The sequence below is a fragment of the Colias croceus genome, chromosome 4, assembly GCF_905220415.1.
Source record: "Colias croceus chromosome 4, ilColCroc2.1".
Taxonomy (NCBI): Eukaryota; Metazoa; Arthropoda; class Insecta; order Lepidoptera; family Pieridae; genus Colias; species Colias croceus.
This window is the reverse complement of record NC_059540.1, coordinates 6671911-6693426: the sequence shown is the minus strand read 5'-3', so window position 1 is coordinate 6693426 and position 21516 is coordinate 6671911. Positions and strand designations below refer to the sequence as shown.

General features: G+C 35.0%; 2 protein-coding genes across 2 annotated transcripts; both read left to right on the top strand.

Moving 5' to 3' along the window:
- The first annotated feature begins 1088 nt into the window (after positions 1-1088).
- LOC123691304 (hyccin) lies at positions 1089-5219 on the top strand. Its single transcript, XM_045635630.1, has 8 exons — positions 1089-1325; positions 1495-1689; positions 1829-1994; positions 2072-2166; positions 2253-2470; positions 2657-2904; positions 4007-4123; positions 4428-5219. The coding sequence occupies exons 2-8, from the start codon at positions 1501-1503 to the stop codon at positions 4865-4867; spliced, it is 1473 nt and encodes a 490-aa protein (XP_045491586.1). The 5' UTR covers positions 1089-1325; positions 1495-1500; the 3' UTR covers positions 4868-5219.
- A 2303-nt stretch (positions 5220-7522) lies between these two features.
- LOC123691303 (4-aminobutyrate aminotransferase, mitochondrial) lies at positions 7523-18356 on the top strand. Its single transcript, XM_045635629.1, has 9 exons — positions 7523-7712; positions 7868-7980; positions 8143-8310; positions 8560-8838; positions 8921-9081; positions 9386-9536; positions 14266-14423; positions 17585-17853; positions 17954-18356. Exons 1-9 carry the CDS (start codon positions 7655-7657, stop codon positions 18070-18072), a joined length of 1476 nt encoding a protein of 491 aa, XP_045491585.1. The 5' UTR covers positions 7523-7654; the 3' UTR covers positions 18073-18356.
- The last annotated feature ends 3160 nt before the right edge of the window (positions 18357-21516 follow it).

The following is a 21516-nucleotide window of genomic DNA, read 5'->3' as shown; positions in this document are numbered from 1 at the left end:
CAGATTGTGTGCGTGTTGAAACGTGAGTATTGTGATTGCTCCAATCTTGGCTCAATCGCGATCAAGCGTTGTGGCGGATTGTACGTTTCTTGCGCCTCCGGGTCGCCATATCCACCTCGCACGTGCAACATGACGACTAATAAAGAAAAAACTGTGCGGACCATTGGTGCGGACCCAGATTTTCGAAATCTATAAGGACATGCCTCATTTATGGGACAAAAAAAAAACAAAAATTATATGAACAAAGAGATGAGAAATGACTCATTCAGAAGATTTACCTACTGCAAAATCATTATAATTAAATATAAATAATTTTAATTAAACTGCATAAACACTACAACATTTTTATTTTTTACAAATATAAAAAAGTCCCTCGAAATCATATTCATTATCATTAAATAAGAAAAAAATAATAATATTTTTTAGCAAAAAGTTCATAATAAAGATAATATGATATTATTATATATTGTAATTTTCCTTACAATTTTTTTTTAAACTTTCGTGTGAATTTTTATATGATCATCGAAAATTGTTTAAGTAAGAGTGTACCTACTTAAAAGGTTTAAAAGGTACAAGAAAATAACCTATGCAAAACAAAAGATTCTTTCATTTTTAAACAATTTTGCCAAATCTCCACTCATCATAAAAGGTGCACATTTTGCGAAGTGCACCAATTGAGAAGTGCACAAGTTGCGAAGTGTACCATTTGAGAAGTGCACCAGTTGCTAACTTCACCATTTGAGCATGGTGTACAAGTTGAGAAGTGCACCAAATGCGTCAAACCCATAACGATGCTACAGTAAGTGCAACACCTGCTTTTTGAAATTTTGTTAGTTTCGGCGGACTCATGTCTAATACGAACGTGACGTGTACACGTTGTGGCAAGCAATCGCGGAATGAAATTGTGTCATCAGATTGAGGGTTGGATGAATCGTGAGTAGAGAACGCTCAATCGCGACTGCAACAAATTGTGTCAGCAGAATGTGGGTTGTGTTGAACCGTGAGTAGCGCCTTAAGTCGTAAAAATGTGTCAAATGTCAATTGTCATCCTGTGATGTCATCTGTCACATTTTCTCAAGAACCTAGTAGGTACCTACCTGTAAATTGTAAAATAAAATGAAAATAAAAAAATAGGAGACTAGGGAAAATCTAAAAATTGAACCATTATGGAATATTAAAGAAAAATAAAATATCGTAGGTTCTTTGAAATCGTAATTTAGAAATCTAATGTGAGGAGACGTTAGTTAAATACGTCAGGCATAAATAAAAAAAATTGAGCTAACTAAACAGCCTAATATAGACCTTGGACTTGGCCAGTAAAATTGGTAAGTTCACAACATACATTGTATATTCTGTCAATTATTAGCTAGAAAATCGATCACAAGGTAGATAGTAGTAACATTTCAATTTCATGTCATGTAAACAGTGTAGCTCACTGTGAAGTAATAAATCTTATTCGCATAATTATAATGTTATGAAACTTAACTATTCCAGTTAACGATGGCAGACGGAAAACAGTTAATAAAAGAATGGCTTAATGAGTATACATCCTTGCAAGAACATGAAATAAAAAGTTTTGCAGCAGAACATGAGCATAATCACGAAATCGCAACAGCAATATTTAATTTACTGAACAGCGATGACGAAACTGGACAATCGTCAAGTTCTAGTCCAGAAATTGATGAAGAGGTAAATTTTCTAATATAAACTACCCCATCTCCCCATTGGTGACTAATAATTACTTGCCTTGCTTGTATTTTGAACTAGATTAAGCTATCCATAAACTGAATTTTAATGTATTTATAAATCTTTCAAACCAACATTACAGATGCTGGAAAGTGTTTGCATGCAATTATTTAGTTTCTACAGATCCAAAGAGATTGAGCTGCAAAGGTTTACATTACAATTTGTACCTGTGTTTATCTATATCTACCTAAAAGCTGTTGCTATTGGCAATGCCAAATCATTTAGACCAATTGAAACTCTGCTTATTGGTATGTATTTAAGTTGTAATTATATGTTTAAGTATTTCATAATTATGTCATAAATTGTATGGTTTTTTTTTTTCTAGGGTTATATAATTTTGAAGTTGTTGATGAAAACGGAAAACCTAAAGTGGTGTCTTTCAGATTACCTTCTCTTGCACAGAATTCAATATATCATGAGGTAAGTTAACTCACAAAATATTATCACATAAAAATGGTGTTATTTATTTTTCTTCTTCAAAGACTAATATTAAATTACATTTTTAGCCACTTAGTCTGGGGTCTCAGTTCCTAACTGAGAGTGCATTGCGGAGATGGGAAGAATGTAACACAAAACTTGTCAGTTGGGGGCCACTTCCACAAGTTGAAGTTATAAATGCACAAAATAGATTGAAAGTGATGGCAGCACTTTTGTTTGTTTATAACAGACATCTGAGTTTATTACCCAAACTTGCCTTGAGACATTTCTGCATTGCTGCATCTAGGTATAAAGGAATTATTATATTTTTATTGTAAAAAATATTTGATTCAATCATCAGCAATAAAAACAACTGAAGTGCAGTGTAACAATTAAAAAAACATAAGTACCATTTAAACTGTCATAATAGTATGCTTTTTATTTTTACTCTCAATCTAATATATAAATTGACAATTTTAAAACATTTTTACAGGATTGTAACGCAAGGCTTTAAGAAAAAAGGAACTTTATCAAATGCAAAGTCTATTCAAAGAATTCCAGTAACTTCAAATTTTATGTTAGAAATGATATTTGGGGCATATTTTGCAATGTTCAACGAGTTTTACACATTAGCCCTGCAGGCAGTAACAGATATAGATGAGAGGGCACAGTATGAACTATTTCCAGATGTGATGTTGGTAACAAGTGCTGTTATAAATTCATTGAAAAGTAATCCTGCAGGTATTTATTCTTATTACTTCATTAAAAAAAATCGGTTTTATAATAAGGGAACTATATTTTCTATCACCAAAATTTATATTTGTCATCAAGTTGTATCACCTAATAAATAGATCTATCACCACGAAATATTTCTGTTCTCAGATAAACAAGAATTGTTCCCAGGTATGAATTATCAAATTAATGTTAATATATGTGTAAAATAAGAGATCGATAACCAATAAAATTATATTGCATTACATGAATATAAACTTCGTTCTTATAATAACAGTTTTGTTACCTAAATATTAGCTCTGTGCTCAGAATGGTAGATCTGTCACCAAATAAATTGATTATCGATCCCTGACTGCGACTCCTTTTTATTTGATATTTTGTCACCAATACAGTAGTAACATTTTATTTCGTTCAGATAATAAATTAATAGTATTCGTTATCAATTTAATACATCAATTTATAATTTAAATGAAAAAATGATCAAAGGGGCGGAGACAAATTGGCGCACTTTAAAAATTGACATGTGCAAACTTATTATCGAATTAGCCATACGCTTAAAGCTGGCCAACCCCCCACCAGAAGCAAAAAATGTGCTTATCGGCCAGAAAAGAAAAAGGGGGCGCCCTTCGAAATCCAAACCAGCGCTGATTATTCAGTGATTATTGTTTTTTAACAATAAATATTGATTATTTTAACTTTAATTAAGTGTTTTATCTACAATTATGCCAGCTATTAAACCAGAGCTGATTATTCAGTGGTTATTATTTTTAAGAATAAATATTGATTATTTTAACTTTTAGTACTTAACATAATATGATTTATTGGTGATCTCTTTAAATTAGTTTGCTTAAATGCTTATTAGGACACACCTATTATAATACATACAAAAACATTTATTTGGTACTAGACCTTATATCTCAGGATTTTAGGTGATTTATTGTGGAACTGATTTTGCATTGTTTGGTGATTTCATTTTGGTGACAGATCTACTATTTTGAGGACAAACCCTATTATTTAGGAAACACAAAACTAATTAAATTGGTGATAGCTTAAATGATACCCTTATAATAATATGTTAAAGATCAATTTTTATCATGCTGTATAATTTTAGGGCAACCCTGTGACGGTCCAATGGGAATAAGTGTAGCATTGTCTCCTGCAACAACCACTGTGACAATGTCCAAATCAATGATTACAAATGCTTCATTCCGTACCAAAAAACTTCCAGGTAAGGAATGGAATATATCAGAATATTTCCTCTGGATACATTAAATAAGCATTTATTTAAGTTCTTATGTATGTATTTCAATTACAGATCAAAAATAATTTAATGTTTTTTTATAATACTTAATGCAAGCCTTACTATGTTCATATCTGCAACATTTTAAAATGTTTAGTCAGGTATGAATTACAAAATTAAAGTTTATAAGCATAATATACAATTCCAACTATCGGATGTAGATATATTCGGAAAAGGGAAATCTAAAGTAAGATACCTACATGTTGTTTCATGATACATAATATAATTTCAGATGACATTCCAATCCAAGCTGGCCAAGCAGTTCCAACAGAAAATACAGATATGTTGACTTCAATCATAGAAGAAGGGGAGGTGGAGAATGCGGCCCACATGCAAAGGGGAGCTGCAGTACGAAATTCTAAACCGAAACTTAGTTCTTTTCCAGTTCTAGGTAAAAAGACAAAAGATGTTAAAAATACTACCATAACAGATAAAAAAGGTAATACCAAAGAATCTAAAGGCATGTGGAATGCTATTAGTGGAGGGGGTGATATGGTAGATTCACAACCGAAAACGGACAGCTCCCTTGATGGCAGTCAAAAGGACGATATTTCAATGGGGTCAGTACAGAACAGCACAGAAACATCAGATTCGCGTTCACAATTGACTACTGATTCTCTAGATATAGAAACTAGCTCTCGTTTCACCGCCATGCAAGTTAGTTCTGTATAAATAAATAAATGTGTATTATAAAAGCAATATTAACTTTGGTATTTAAATTTGATAGAGTATTATGCAATTGGGCATAGGCATTATGTATCAGCAATAGCTAAGATATTAATTGTGTTGGTTGATGGTTGATGGTAAGACAAGATGCATTATTACGTCATACATAGAATGTTTGAGATTTAATTCCAATGTACTTTTGAATGATTAGTATTTTATATAAATGTTTAACTAAACTTTTAATAAAATTATATGTAAATATGTTAAACACAGTGGTAGGGTTCTATTTATTAAATTTCTCGTAGTTATTAAATGAACATAGAAATAATAAACGATTATGAAATGCTGTATCTGTGGATTTGTGGTTGTTTTGTTTTATTATATAAACCCCAACAAAGTGTATGGTAAGACAACTTGATGCATTCTGTTGACAGTAGACATAATCAGCTCGGCCTAACTAGGTAAACTAGGTAATAATCCATAGAAATCTAAATAACAAGACACTAGAAGTCTTAAGCGCGCGTGACCTTGTCGCCACTCAGGTGACTTCCAAGCCACTAGAGCTTTCGTCAATGTTCAGTTGCTCTCGAGACGTATATGTGTAAACATGGTGTGTTTCAGCATTTCCCAGTGCGGAAATTCTCCCATAAGTTTTAATAACTTATACTAATAAAGGAATAATATTTCATCGGCAAGTATTTTTTTTAGAAATAACGCCGTTTTTCCTTAAAATTATAGAATATTTACAATTATTACGAATGTCGCCATAGAAAATATCTAAATAACAATGAATGTCACAGACCACAGTCGACCGTTCTTATTATCACGTTTAACACAAATATCAACCTTATTTCTATGTGTTTAGGTCCAAAGTTATAGCTATTGAAAATTAACGCCCTCTGTTGTAGAAAAGCCGAATTATTTCGTATTGGAACAAAAAGAAACAAAACGTCTCATGTAGGTACCTAGGGATGCTATTCTAAAATAAACCGTAAAATCATAATTATAATCACCCTCTCATTCATCATTAATTTTACCAAGTCTCAGTAAAGAAATAAAATCGTAAATAAATCCAAACTATTTTATTACCGTCGTAAAAAGACGGACATAATATATGTGATCCTTTTTAGGAGTTCCGTTTTTTTTTTCTATTTGAGGTTCAGATCCTAAATAATAGTGATCAAATGGGTACCTAACGAAAATTACGACAGCAGCAAATGCTAATTCAAAAAACAAGTGAACGAATTTTTTTCCCAAAAATCGATTAGAAAATTTTTAATTAAACATGCTTGCGGCCAAATTTTGACTGCCAACCTAGTCGATATATATTCTCCTAATATACATAAAAATTCGGTTTTCAGCAAAAAACAGATGAACGCACTAATCCTGCAGCCGGATCTTAGACTAGGACGCTGGATGAAAGTGATGGGGCGTGTTTGCGCATGGATCGAGTTATGCACGAAAGCTATGTGCCGATTATTTTATTGACGTGACAACGTCTTAAATTAGGTTGCGGCTGGGAGTCACTTATGAAAAAGTGTAACGCTCGGTAACGTTACGATGAGTCACCGAAAGAGGCAATGGTTAGCCCGCCTAAGAGCGAGAGAGACAGACATAAAAAGTCGTTGTCACGTAAAACTTTCGCCCGTATACCGACTTTACAGGCAACCAATTTTTTTTAACTAGGCTCGCGAATCGTGGCTTCGCAACTACCTATTTGATAATCTTATACCACCTCATAACACCAAATAGAATAGACCGATAAATCGCCAATGCGCAGCAATGCGCAGCAACCGTCAGCGTTCTTTTTACCTGCTTGAGGCGACGTATAATTAGAACTGTGATTTGAATTTTGAATAGCTCTCTATTCTAGTAGTTAGGTACCATCGCGGGAAATAATTAAATAAGAGTTCGTGATCAAGTAGGTACCACGATTTGAAAGAATTGTCTACCTCATTAAGTATTGCGCAAACTAACTTCTGCAAATTTTATTGCTAGTAGACACTGCACTAGGTTTATTCATATCTTAATTCAATTCTTGGTCCCTAAGCCTATTGAATAAATTGAAAGATTGGTCAGTGGCTTACGAGATATTATTTTCTTATTAAACGAAGATACCTACCTAAATAAACTGATGGGTGATCTTTATTTATAAAAAATTGTACACTACCTACCCTAGTAACTACCTACTTGTAATCCATGTTGTAGGTAACCTGATCTTGTAGTTGTCGTTACCAGTTACCTACATACTGATTAAAATTTATTATCGTATTGTCAAATAATTTTAAAAATATACGTAATAACATTAATTATTGACCTAAAAGCAAGCAACGATATAATACGTGAAACGGGCATGGCGATTGAATATCCACCCACTGATAACTGATAATAATTATTATTATACCATTATTATACATATTTATTTTATCATGATCTCAGCTATGGTTACTAGCCTTAATTACCATTACTAGCCAACTTGCTCTGTGTTACTAGCCGGCTAGTCAGAATGTCAGAATTTACGATTGATTATGCGGAGCTGTCAGCTGACTGAGAACCTATATTACTTGCTCTGTGACTGAGAACGATTTGGTTTCAGAACGCGCATTGCTACTGCCAGCTACTGCCTAGTGCCTACCTAGTACCTAGCAGTATTGACCTATCACCTAATGACTATTGACGTAAAATATTTGCGGTTTGCCTTGTTGCGTATAAATTCGTAGTAGGTAATACGCAAATTAATTCGAGTTTATTGTGAATAGATATTTCAGAGTAAATAAAAAATACGCAATCAAAATGTTTTTAAGAGGCTGTAAATTAATAATAGAAAAAAGGACTATTCCGACGAAACACTGTAAGTATTCTTCGTAAATGGAAGAAGTACGTCAGTCGTAATTGTATGAGTTTTACAGTTTTTTTTTTTTTTAATATTTGCAATTATTAATTGTATATGAAATAATTCCAACTATTGTAACTTTCAACGTATTTTTTGTAAAAATATGTGTCCAGTTTCCAGACAATTGAGCGTTTCTTTAACACAAGAACCGGAAAAACCATCAATAAAAACGGATATTCCTGGACCTAAAACAAAAGATTTGTTCAAAGAACTTTCATCTTTACAAGTGAGTTTTGTAACATAATATTATTTAAACAACATTGATGTCAATAGGTATAATAATATGTAATTTATTAATAACGCTTATTTTAAGTAGCTAGTAAGAATTGTCTCTACATAATTCTTACTAGCAAAGATTTTATATAGTTAATTGTATTTAAATTCTCAGCAAGCAGATTCCGTTCAACTTTTTGGTGATTATGATAAGAGCATCGGAAACTATTTCGTGGATGCCGATGGTAATATCTTCTTAGATGCTTTCACTCAAATATCATCTGTTCCTCTTGGATACAATCATCCTGAATTATTAAATGCTTTTGAAGATAAACATAATTTGGTAAGTCATATAATGTATCAGATAGGTTAAATTAATAAATTATTATTTAATTAAAAAAGTTATATATTATTTTATATATATCACAATCAGACTCATTTTATTATAATATTTAAATAATATTATTAAATTCTGATTCATTGCAATAATAATACACAATAAACAAAAAGGTTAAACACACTAAAGTTGTATGGACAGTGTGTTAATTAAATAATTTTTAGATTAAATAAATTTTTTGTTATATTATTTTAGAGTGAGTTAATTAACAGACCAGCCCTAGGAGTGTTTCCAGCAACACAATGGCCAAATCGATTAAAGAATGTGTTAATGCCTGTTGCACCGGCTGGTCTTAAGGGAATTGCTACTATGATGTGTGGCTCATGTTCCAATGAAAATGCTTATAAAGCCATTTTTATGTGGTATCGTACAAAGCAGCGTGGGGGCAAAACTGATTTTACACCAGAGGAGTTGGCTTCTTGTATGGTGAACCAGCAACCAGGTGCACCAAAGATGTCAATACTTTCTTTTAAGGTATTTTATAAAGATATAAAAAGAAATGGATAACTTTATTGTATATATCAGGTTAATTACTACTAGGTACTATTTAATTCAGGGTGGTTTTCACGGTCGCACATTTGGAGCATTATCTACGACAAGGTCTAAACCAATTCACAAATTGGATTGTCCTGCATTTGATTGGCCAGTTGCTCCCTTTCCAAGATATAAATATCCACTTGACCAACACAAGAGTGAAAATCAACAGGAAGATGCCAAGTACTGTTCCTTCATATACATTGAGCTTAAAGTTAATTTTTCATTTCTTTTTATTTTAAACATACTACTTATACATATTTACTTATCTTTTTTTTGTTTATCTTTATTTCTTCTAGTCTTTACTATAAGCAGTTAATTTATGAATTTGAAAGGAGTCGTCCTGCAGATTAAATTTGCATTGAACAATGTTTCCACACTTGTAGGTAGGTGTGCTTGTGTCTGCATAATTTTACTAGTTAGATTATATTTTAGTGAATGTACTTCTATTTTTTAAAGTGAAAATTATAATCATGTATATTTTTAGATGTCTGGAACAAGTTGAAGATGTGATTGAAAAATACAATAAAAATGGAAATCCAGTTGCTGGTATGATCATTGAACCTATCCAATCAGAGGGAGGAGATTATGAAGCTTCACCAGAATTCTTCCAAAAGTTACAAAAAATTTGTCAAAAGGTAGATTAGAGAAGCATATTCATGAAAATGTTATTTTGTTAACCTATGGAATTATAATCATGACAATTATAGCAATATTCTAGGAGGTAGCAACGTTGACAAGTGAGCATTTTAGTATAGTTGGTTCTTTGATATGCTGTTCCTCTTGCTATTTCGGTTACAGTCCGGGCTGTCTGGCTGGCCGCAGTGGTTGCGTTTATTAGTGCGCATCTTATCTGCACAGGAAAATATCCCTAATTTAAAGTCATTTTTTAACGCGTAATTTTTAATCGTTTGCCTTTAGATAGATCCATTAGACATACATTTTTTATTGCAAGACGTGTTTTTCGTTGTTAAATAGGTGCCAGACGCAATTTTTATTTCAAAATAATTAAAATATCATCGAAATAAGTGAAATTCCATCAACATGAGTCCCAGTGAAGGATAAGTAATCACTGTGTTACTTATACTATATATAATATTCATTTTACTATTTACAGTTTTTTTGCAACAATCTACCATATCGCCTCCTTTTTCCCAACGAACCTCAAATAGGACGTTAATGTAAACTTGATAAAAACCAAATATCATCAAGAAATTAAAGACTTTTTAACGTATTTTAAACGCGATTTATTCATTGTATTATTTTCCCAAGTCTTTAATTTCAAAATGTATAATATTCGCGTATAATCAAACACTAGAAAATACAAATATCATCAAATTCATATTTATACCCAAAAGTGTAATAAATATGAAACCATCTATTAAAAATATTAGTTTACTAATTATTCAATATAAGTATTAAAAAAGGTTAATATAATATAAATAATAAAGTTATTACTTACCTTTTAAGCGAACTCATGTTGATGTAATTTCACTTATTTCGATGACATTTTAGTTATTTTGAAATAAAAATTGCGTATGGCACCTATTTTACAACGAAAAAAACGTCTTGCAATAAAAAAATTATGTCTGATGGATCTATCTAAAGGCAAAAGATTAAAAATTACGCGTTAAAAAATGACTTTAAATTAGGGATATTTTCCTGTGCAGATAAGATGCGCACTAATAAACGCAACCACTGCGGCCAGCCAGACAGCCCGGACTCTAACCGAAATAGCAAGAGAAACAGTATATCAAAAACCCAACTATACTAAAATGACTTTTTTTTAAACGTTGCTAGCTCCCGTACTACAAGGGGAGATTAAATTATCTTTTTTTGTTAATGTCATTGACAGAAATCTTTATTCAAATTCATACTTAACTGTAAAGATAACTGTAAAGATTTTTCTAGCTTTCTTTTGTTAACAGTGCTTTTTATTTGTCTTGTTTTTGTAATGTAAAATTAATAATTACATATATAGTATTTAATATGAATATGTTGTGTATAAACTGATAAATGTTAGCTGCATATTTATTGTAAACTAATATATGTATTTTAGCTTTCATTACAATACCTAAAATAAAAACATATATTAAAATGGTAGAGTAAGGAAAAAGGGTAATTAAAATCCCTTACTCTATCGTCGTCGTCGTTCGTCGTCGTTTCAGCCGTGGGACGTCCACTGCTGGACAAAGGCCTCCCTCAGGGTTTTCCACCACGACCGGTCACCGGCGGCCTGCATCCAGCGGCTCCCTGCCACTCGGACCAGGTCGTCTGTCCATCTTGTGGGTGGTCGTCCCACGCTTCGTCGTCCAGTACGTGGTCTCCATTCGAGAACCTTTCTGCCCCAACGGCCATCGGTTCTGCGGGCTATGTGCCCAGCCCATTGCCACTTCAGCGTGCTAATCCGGCGAGCTATGTCAGTGACACCGGTTCTCCTACGGATCTCCTCATTTCTGATTCGATCTCGTAGGGAAACTCCGAGCATAGCCCTTTCCATAGCACGTTGAGCGACGCTGAGTTTGTGCACAAGGCCCAGGGTTAGAGACCACGTTTCTGTACCGTATGTCATCACCGGCAACACACATTGCTCGAAGACTTTTGTCTTCAGGCACTGAGGGATTTTGGACGAAAAGATGTTATGTAACTTCCCGAACGCTGCCCATCCGAGTCGGATTCGACGATTGACCTCTTTCCCGAAGTTGGACCTGCCTAATTGGATGGTTTGTCCAAGGTAGACATATTCGTCAACAACTTCGAGAATAGAGTTTCCAACAGAGACCGGAGTGGGCACAACATGGACATTTGACATGATTTTCGTCTTGTCCATGTTCATGCTAAGGCCCACTTGTTGTGAAACTCTGTAGAGGTCATCGAGCATTGTATTAAGGTCTTCCAGGGATTCTGCCATGACTACGATGTCGTCGGCAAATCGAAGATGAGAGATGTACTCGCCATTAATATTGATGCCAAGTCCTTTCCATTCTAATAGTTTGAAGGCATCTTCCAAAGCAGCGGTAAAAAGTTTGGGCGAGATCACGTCGCCTTGTCTAACACCGCGCTGCAATGGGATTGCCTTTGTACACTGATCTTGTACTCGGACTGACATGGTGGCGTTTTCGTACAAGCTTCTCAATACTTCGATGTACCGATAGTCAATACGGCACCGCTGGAGAGACCTCAACACGGCCCAGGTCTCGATCGAATCGAAGGCTTTTTCATAGTCCACGAACGCTAAGCATAGTGGCAAATTATACTCTTCGGTTTTCTGTATAATTTGCCGCAGCGTGTGGATGTGGTCTATGGTGCTAAAGCCTTTACGGAAACCGGCTTGTTCGGGAGGCTGGAAGTCATCTAACCTGCGTTCGAGACGATTCGTAATAACCCTTGAAAACAGCTTATAAACATGACTCAGGAGTGATATCGGTCTGTAGTTCTTCAATAGGGTCTTATCTCCCTTTTTGAAGAATAGAACAACCACACTCCTGCTCCATGCTTCAGGCGTTGTGCCCTCGAGCAAGGCGGAATTGAATAGCCTCTGGAGCATCCTGAGGATTGGTTTTCCACCCGCTCTCAGAAGCTCAGAGGTGATTCCATCCTCACCCGGCGCCTTGTTGTTCTTAAGCTGTTTCAGAGCTATCCTAATCTCGTACAGGCTGATGTCCGGGATATCCTCGGTGAAATGTCGGGTTAGTCGGGCTCTTGGGTCTTTAGCCGGACTATTAACAGGCTTGGCAACTGAGGTGTAAAGCTGCCGGTAGAACCTCTCGACCTCTCCTAATACCTCTGACTTGGCCGACACTACTACGCCACGGTCTGTCTTCAGCTTCGTCAGCCGGCTCTGCCCAATAGACATATCTCTTGCAAACACTTTCGAGCCTTGGTTTCGCTTAATCGCTTCCTCAATGCTTGAAGCATTAAAGGAGCGAATGTCGTGTCGCAGAGATTTAGATATCAGTCTATTGAGCTGCCTATATGACTTAGCATCTTCAGATGTGCGCAGTGGCATAGAGCGCCGGTCTGCCATAAGTTTCAGAGTGTGGTCTGAGAGTTTTTGCGGGTTTACTTTACGGGTTTTAAAGTGGGACCCAACCGCGCGGATAGTTTCTACCATCCTGTTATTTAGATCGTCCACTGAAACGCTACTGTCGAGGCAATCGAAGCGATTTTGCAGTTCCAGTTGAAAGCTTTCGGGGTTTTGGATTTGTTCATGGCAAGGACGGAGCGTAGACTTCATCAGACGAGATCTCTCACGTTTGACATCGATATTCAAGATGCCTCGTACCATTCGGTGATCGCTTCCGGTTTTCACCCTGTGGATCACGGAGACATCTTTGAATATTTCTCTTTTCGTGGTCATAATGAAGTCTATCTCATTTTTCGTCTTGCCGTCGGGGCTGAGCCAGGTCCACTTCCTGTGGGTCGGTTTCTGGAAGAAGGAATTCATCATAAAAAGACCCTCCTTCTCCAGAAAGTCTGCTAGTCTCTGGCCCCTCGGATTGCGGTGTCCAAATCCAAATTGCCCCACTCTCAACTCATCATCGCCTCTCTTGCCCAACTTTGCGTTGAAATCTCCCATCACAACATTGAAGTGTGTTTTCGAGGTATGTATGGCCCTACTTATGTCCTCATACATAACCTCCACTTCTTCATCGGAGTGAGCCGAGGTCGGTGCGTAAACCTGTATGACCTTCAGCGAATATCTTTGAGATATTCTGAGTATAAGGCACGCTACCCTGCTCGACACACTCTCAATGCTTACGATGTTGTTGACGAGAGATTTGTGGACGATAAACCCGATTCCACCTTGGGACTGTTGGTCGCCCTCCCGGTAGAAGAACAAATTACCGGACGTCAACGTTACCGTGTCCTCCCCCTCTCTTCGGACTTCAGATAACCCTATGACATCCCAGCGTAATTTGCTCAATTCTTCTTCCAGCTCAACAATCTTTTCATCCGTCCTCAATGTGCGTGCATTGTATGTTACCAGGGCCAGGGGTCGTCGGGAGTGGTAGCCGGATCGCATCCGGTGATTCTTAGCACCCCTTGCCCCGCCGTTACCGTAGCCGCTACCGTAGCCAGGAATAGCGGGGCTGCCGGGTACTAGGGGCCTGGTTAAAGGTGTACAATCCATGAGGGGATTTAATGCCAATACTCGCCACGCTTGGCAGGCGGGTTGGCGAGCGCAGTAGATGTGCATGTAAGTCACGGAACGCTGCTGCCCGTTCCGGTATTAGGTATCCCTTAGTCGCCTCTTACGACACCCACGGGAGGAGATGGGGGAGTGCTATTCTTAAACCGGCACCCCACGGAGAACTATCATTTTAATAATTTTTTGGTAAATTAAAATTTGTAATTCCCTTGTAGAAAGGTGTTGCCCTAATCATTGATGAAGTTCAGACTGGATGTGGACCTACTGGAAAAATGTGGTGCCATGAGCATTTCAACCTGCCATCACCACCCGATGTTGTTACTTTCAGTAAAAAAATGCTCACTGGTGGATTTTACTACAATACTGAATTCAAGTTAGTATTATTGTTTTATATCATTTAATTTTTAACCGACTTCAAAAAAAGGAGGAGGTTATCAATTCGGCCGGTATATTTTTTTTTTTTTTATGTATGTACACCGATTACTCCGAGGTTTCTGAACCGATTTACGTGATTCTTTTTTTGTTCGATGCGGGATGGTGTCGAATTGGTCCCATAAAAATTTTATTCGGATAGGCCCAGTAGTTTTTATTTTATGAGCATTTTTGTCTGTAGGTATTTGTAAATTTTGCAAGTGCAAGTTTGAAGTCGGTTGTTTTTAACGCAGTTATCACTTGTTTGAAATTACTTTGTCTAACTAATAGGTATAAATTATTATTTTCTAAATTAAACTAATAAATACGCTTTTAATAGCGCCTTCTATCTGTATGTAATCAACTCCTATAGACTTTTGACCCACTTTAAACGGACTGATTTAATTCAAACTGTACACTTATCAAGGATACGTGTTTAGGCGTCTTTTACTTGTATTTTCATTTTTATTGGTGATTATTTTTAATTATATTATAACTAATCAAAATAAAAGTCTATAATATCTAGTTAATTGTTTAATCAATATACATGGTAGGTACCAAGTCAACTCTATCATCTGTACTAGAGATAACGAATATAGCAACAATTTTATTTATAAAAATAGACACTTTGAAGGTTATCTAGATTATTTTTCTTCTCACGTATCATGTGGGGCCACAAGAATTAATTATTTTTACTTACATTTAATTTATGAAAAGTAGGTACTTACATAAGTAAAACATCGCAATATTAATAAAATCTATGTAGGTACACACCTACTGTTATTATTTTCTAATTTTTTTTACTTAGTTACAAACTAGGTAGGTAGTTAAGTAAGTATGGGAATATTTTTTTACAATTGTTTTAAGAATTTTATTAGGTACTTAGTATATTGTATTTTAATGGTAGTGTTGCGTTGATAGTTTATTCAGATATGCACGGGCTCAATGTTCTGTGTCACGACATTTTATTTCACAGTTACATTACACCTGAGGTCGTGCCCATCTGATAGATTATTTGATCTACACTAATATTATAAATAGGAAAACTTTGTTTGTTTGATTGTAATGAATAGGTTCATAAACTACTGGACCGATTTTGATGAAATTTGGCACAGATAATCTTTAGATCCTGAGAAAGAACATAGGCTACTTTTTATTGCAAAATATGTACAACGGGCGAAGCCGGGGCGGACCGCTAGTGTATTATACATTTGTGTTTATTTCCAGAGCCTTGTATATAGATTAAATTATTTATCGAATTATTGGTTGGATATATTTTCAATACAATATGAATGATGAATGGATGAAGTGGATTCATTGACAGACTTCTCCACCATGGAAAGACGGAAGACTGGAATATTAAACTCCTCTTTACCTAACCGTTGCGTTATTATGAGAACGAGATTAAATCGTTAAATTTCAATACGTTAATACGTTTTCACAGTTATAAGCGTAACGTTTTCAAAACATATTGTAGGCACGTAGGTATTATCGAAACATTGAGAGTATTTTGATAAGATAAAATAGGATATTTTATTTGATTCATTTGCAATTTTTACAATACTTGCTAGCTAGCTGCCTATTTATTTTATGGTTAAAATTGCCTACGAACTATCGATAAATAATGCTAATGTGTCAATGTACATTCCGTAGCGCCCACTTCGTGTTCAAACTAGCAACTTAGCAAGTCAAGTTATAGCGATTTGTGAATCATACCTACTTCTCAATATGAATAGTGCAACAAGTGACACATCATCACAGAGTCATTGTCGTAGCGATCCGCATTTAGACCCCTTTCATGCGTCAATATATAAATAACTTCCGCATTTAACTACGCGACCGTGAATTCCCTACTCGGATATGATTGCAAAAGAAGCTCGCAGCCGTACCACCAGGGTCATTTCAGATATCACATAATATTTTATTATATTTGATTATACCTCGGTTAGCTTTAATTTAAATAATAATAAATTTAGTTTGGATTTAAATTAATGATTTCTTTCTCATAACAAAAATTTGAATAAATTCAGCCAATACCGTATACAAAATGATATATTTATATGCCTAAAATTACCTAAAATTCATAAAGGCTCAATAATGAAAAGCACATACAAATAGAATATTACTAATAGGTACTATGTTTTGAAAGTATTGTGCTAGTTCCTAGTTTCTACATACCTTCTCACGTCTAAATTTCTTGTGGTACCTACCTAATGTTTTCCTGAAATCTATTATGAGATAGTTACTAAGGTATTATAATTCTTTGATGTTAAAGAATATCAAATAAAACTAAACGTATTAACATTTGATAGGTACCAATAAAAACGATTGTTTATCTTCCGTTCTAAAAAGACTTTCCTATATTCCTATACCCATATATATACATACATAACATTTCAAAAATACGATGGTATTTTTGAAATGTTATGTATGTGCCCAAAAATACTCATTATTATGTTATGTAAGGTGATACACTTCTAAAATACGTGAAACTATATTTAGTTGTCTATAATTACTCCTACGTGAAACGAAGATAGAGTATCTCTCATTATTTTTAACCGACTTCATCATCTCATTACTTTTACGAATCTTAATTTATATTTTTAAAATTAAATTCAAGTTGAACTTGTTTATACATTTCCGTTTTCATTTTGTTATACTATATGTGCATTAATTTAGGAAGATTTACTGTAATTTAATACATTTTCAGGCTATAAAAAGTTAGTAACCCTAAGGCATGGTAATTGTTAAGAAAGGTTATGCAATTTTTTTTTTCAAATACTTATCTTTATTTAAAACTAGCTTCCGCCCGCGACTCCGTCCGCGCGGAAAAATTAAGATTTACTTTTTTTCTACGTATTTTTCCGGGATAAAAAATATCCTATTTTATGCCGGATAATAAGGTATAATTAAACCAAGTTTCATCGAAATCGAACCGTTAGTTTTCACGTGATGCCTGAACATACAGACAGACAGGCAAAAATTTTTTTAATCACATATTTGGGTTTGGTATCGATCCAGTAACACCCCCCTGCTAGTAATTTTTTTCAATATTTTCAATGTACAGAATTGACCCTTCTACAGATTTATTATCTCTATTTAAAATTGATATGACTGTTACAGGGCGCCACACGCTTATCGCATATTCAACACGTGGATGGGGGATCCCGGAAAACTTATCTTGTTGGAAAGAGTTCTCAATGTTATAAAAAGTCAAAATTTACTCGCTGTAGTCAAGGAGAGTGGTAAAGTTTTGAAAGAGGGTCTTCACCAGCTCGAAAATGAATTTCCACATCTTATTAACAGTGTGAGAGGACGAGGGACATTTTTGTCTTTTAACGGCTCTTCTACTGAATGCAGGGACAAAATTAATGCAGATTTAAAGAAAAACGGTGAGTTTCTATAGTTTTTTATATCAATAATTTAACATTTTTCTTTATTTCCAACATACATAATATTACATATACATTTTCTTTTTCCTATTACTTTTAGGTGTGCTAAGCGGGGTTTGTGGCGAAGTTGCCATCCGACTACGACCAGCTCTTATATTTCAACCAAAGCATGCTGCCATTTATTTGGATATATTGCGCAAGACACTGAAACAAAATTAATGGATACATCATTTATCGCTACGGATATATTGTCTTTATTGTCTGTATTACATATATACATAGAAATTAGGCCAAAACTTTAAGCCAAATTCCTTTAATCAGTAGCGCCATTTAAGAAATTCAAATATTTTTAATTAAAATTATTTAAATGCAGTAGAGTTGATGTATATCATGTACGACGGAATAATTCCCTTAGATTTAAGAAGACTTTTATCTATGAATATAATTATCAACACGCCTCGAATTGTCTTCCATTTTAATATAATAAATGTCTACAATCTCAAGGTCTGTCATTTTCCATGCCGAATATCTATAACGAATTGTAATATAAGCTATCACGCAGGAAAAGAGGAATAAAATATAGGTATATGTCATTTCACGAAATGATCGATCATATCATGAAATGAGCAAATCTACGATATGGCCACGACACGGTATTACAATATTATTTCCTACAGTAAGGAAACGCCTTTGATGTCGCGCGATGCCGCCGCCAGCGTAGGTACTTACGCACACACACACATGCCATTGCCACATGAAAATAGGCTAGGGTTGCAACAAATGGGAAATAAAACAATTTTGATTATTAATATTATGATGAAATCATTTATTCATATTATGTACATTCAAAATAATTGCGATTATTAAATCTGATGTAATTATTTGTTCATAAATATATAATTACAGATATTGCACTGCTAAATATTATTTACGTAGTCTACGTGGACACTTTATTTTTGTATGTTCTTAATTGTATATTATATCATTTAAGTAACTAAGTAATGCATTGGGATGTACAATCTGATTAGAAAATAATGAGGACAACATAATATACAATAGCTTTGATTTTAATTCAACAGATACAATTAATACAATCTTTCTGAAATATTGTTTCCTTCTGGGATTTCAATGTAGATTTACATCCGTAAACGGAACAGTTTTTGCACGCCATAATAGAATATGTAAGTACCTATGTATAATAAAATTATTACACAAAAAATACGACTGCGTCGTCCTTTCGCGATAGTTAATGCAAACTCAGCGTGATTGCATTAAGCGGCCCGCGTCGCCCGACCCCCCGCCAGTTCCCCTCCGTTTCTCTGCACAAGTACATTCGTCGCACTACTGTAGGAAATATGGTAATACTGTGGCCACGACATATATACCACAAAGCTATGTAACTAAAATTAACATATTCTACTTCAATGTAGAACGTATTATAAACGTTCAATGCCTAAATTTGAACTGCCCACGTGAGGATTTCTAAAAGTAGACTTCTTAAATTAACGCGCATCGTGATGTTTGCCCGAATTTACATTTTATATTTTGCTATATTTGTAACAGAATAATTTTGCTTGCTTGAGCTATTTATATCTCCAGACAGAGGAATAGGAATAATAACATTGTTATGTTGTTAGCCAACATAAATTTTGAGGTTTAGTACCAAGTACGATTTAGTATAGTTAATTTCAGCTTTTCATTAACAGTTATAATTAATTTATCTCGAACGACGACGAAATATTTAATAACTTGCAGATACATAAAGTTTAACAGTGTTTATTTATGTGTCACATATAACCTCTTGAGATTATTTTTAGAAAATCTTCCATGGCTGGCAAGCTGCGACTACAACATGCGGTCCGTCTATTGCTACCGGCTGGCCGCCGCGCCGCCGCAGATATGGCGGAGCGCAGCACAGCGCATTTTTCATTGTCAAACTCTTGTCAAACTTATATCGTTGATTGCTTGGTTGATTGAAATAATTTGAAAATAATGTTTCATATCGGTTGAGATAGTTGTCAATTATCTCAATAGATGGCGCGCGGTGTGACCCTTTAGACACACCTTAGTGAGTACCTACCTTGGTGAGTACACAAAACTGAAAGAAAACAATAGATTCGTGATAAATTCGACTGCTCTGGCGGGATCACAGGTGGCCGAATTGGTCAGGCGTCCGCCCCGGATTGGTGGACAGAAGCGGATTCGAATCCCGCCTCATGATCGAAAGTTTTCTATTCACTAAGACCTAAGTGATGTAGGCGGTGTCGTCTCCATACGTAATATTGATGTCTCAATGCCTATTAAACATACTAATAAAATACCATCCATTAAGAAAGAACACCATGAATTCGATATTTTGGTTTTATCGCATTCAATGTTTTCTAGATATAAATAATATGTTCCGCTCAACATAGGCCATATGGCTTATCTGCACTCAGTGGCTTTAGCGCGATGGTCGCGTTCATGTCTTGTTTGTTTTAAAGCAAAAAACCAAGAAACTCATCTCATAGAGCTACTATGAATTTCCGGGTTATTTCGTCCAAATTGCGGCATTCCCTCAAGTAGCCGAGGTCTTTTTAGTATCCCCATTGAAACAATTTAATGGGATTTAGGTCGAGGGACCGTGGAGGCCAGGCTTTAAGGCAGGCGTCACCGGCGCATGCGCAGGCTGCAACGACCAATCCATCTTTCAGGATATCTTTGCCCTTTAGCCTGGCCTCCACGGTCCCCAGCACAGGTCCCCAGACGTAAACCCTATTGATTTTTTTCTGTGGGGATACAAAGACAAGAGACTGACACAATTTGGACGAAATAACCCGGTAATTCATAGTAGTAAAAGAAACCATTAAAAACGATAAAAGGGCATTCAGACATTTAAAAGACAACTTTTTACGGTGATGTCGCACTTGCACTGAGCAACAGCGGTGTCATTTTAAAAATTTCTGGTAATTAAACCTTGTTATTGGTTTTAATTTGTTTTTATCAATCATCATGTTAATTAAATTTTTGCATTTACCACATTTATATTTCAATTTTTCGATTGAAGCCTTCTGAATAATAAAATGAAATTTTCAGGGTAGCTACCTGATAGATAGAGCAAGTTTTTAAAAGCCAAATGGAAAACTTTTTTTATGTGATTTTATTTTTTACGGGCCCTTGAAGTGGTGAACATACTGGGTAATTTTATCTTTCTTGGCATTTAATTGTTCTTTTTTACTCCATTCAAAGATCTAACGATAGTAAATGTTACCATACTGAATTGACCTATCTTTCAGCTTAGCACACAAAAAAAATCAAGCATCTAGCGCAATAATTCACGTCACCATGAGTGAAAATATCATCGTACTCGGCGATAGGTGAAAAATTGGAAAAAAAAACGTCATAACTCCGAAAATACGAAAAATCGCATAACATACATGGGGTGATTCGGATAGCCCTCTAGGTCCTCTACCTCCCAGCTTCCGTTCATCACTACTTTTTGGGACATCCTGTATTTCCATGGTTCGTGGTCTCTCCTCTATAGTTCTATACGTAGTAATAATAGCTCAATGCACTGGGACCGGTTTTTTAGCCATGGTGCACAATCTAGATACCTAATAGTGTCTTTGTTTTTCAAATTCATTTATTCACACATAACTTTTGGTTTTTTAAATAGAATGAATA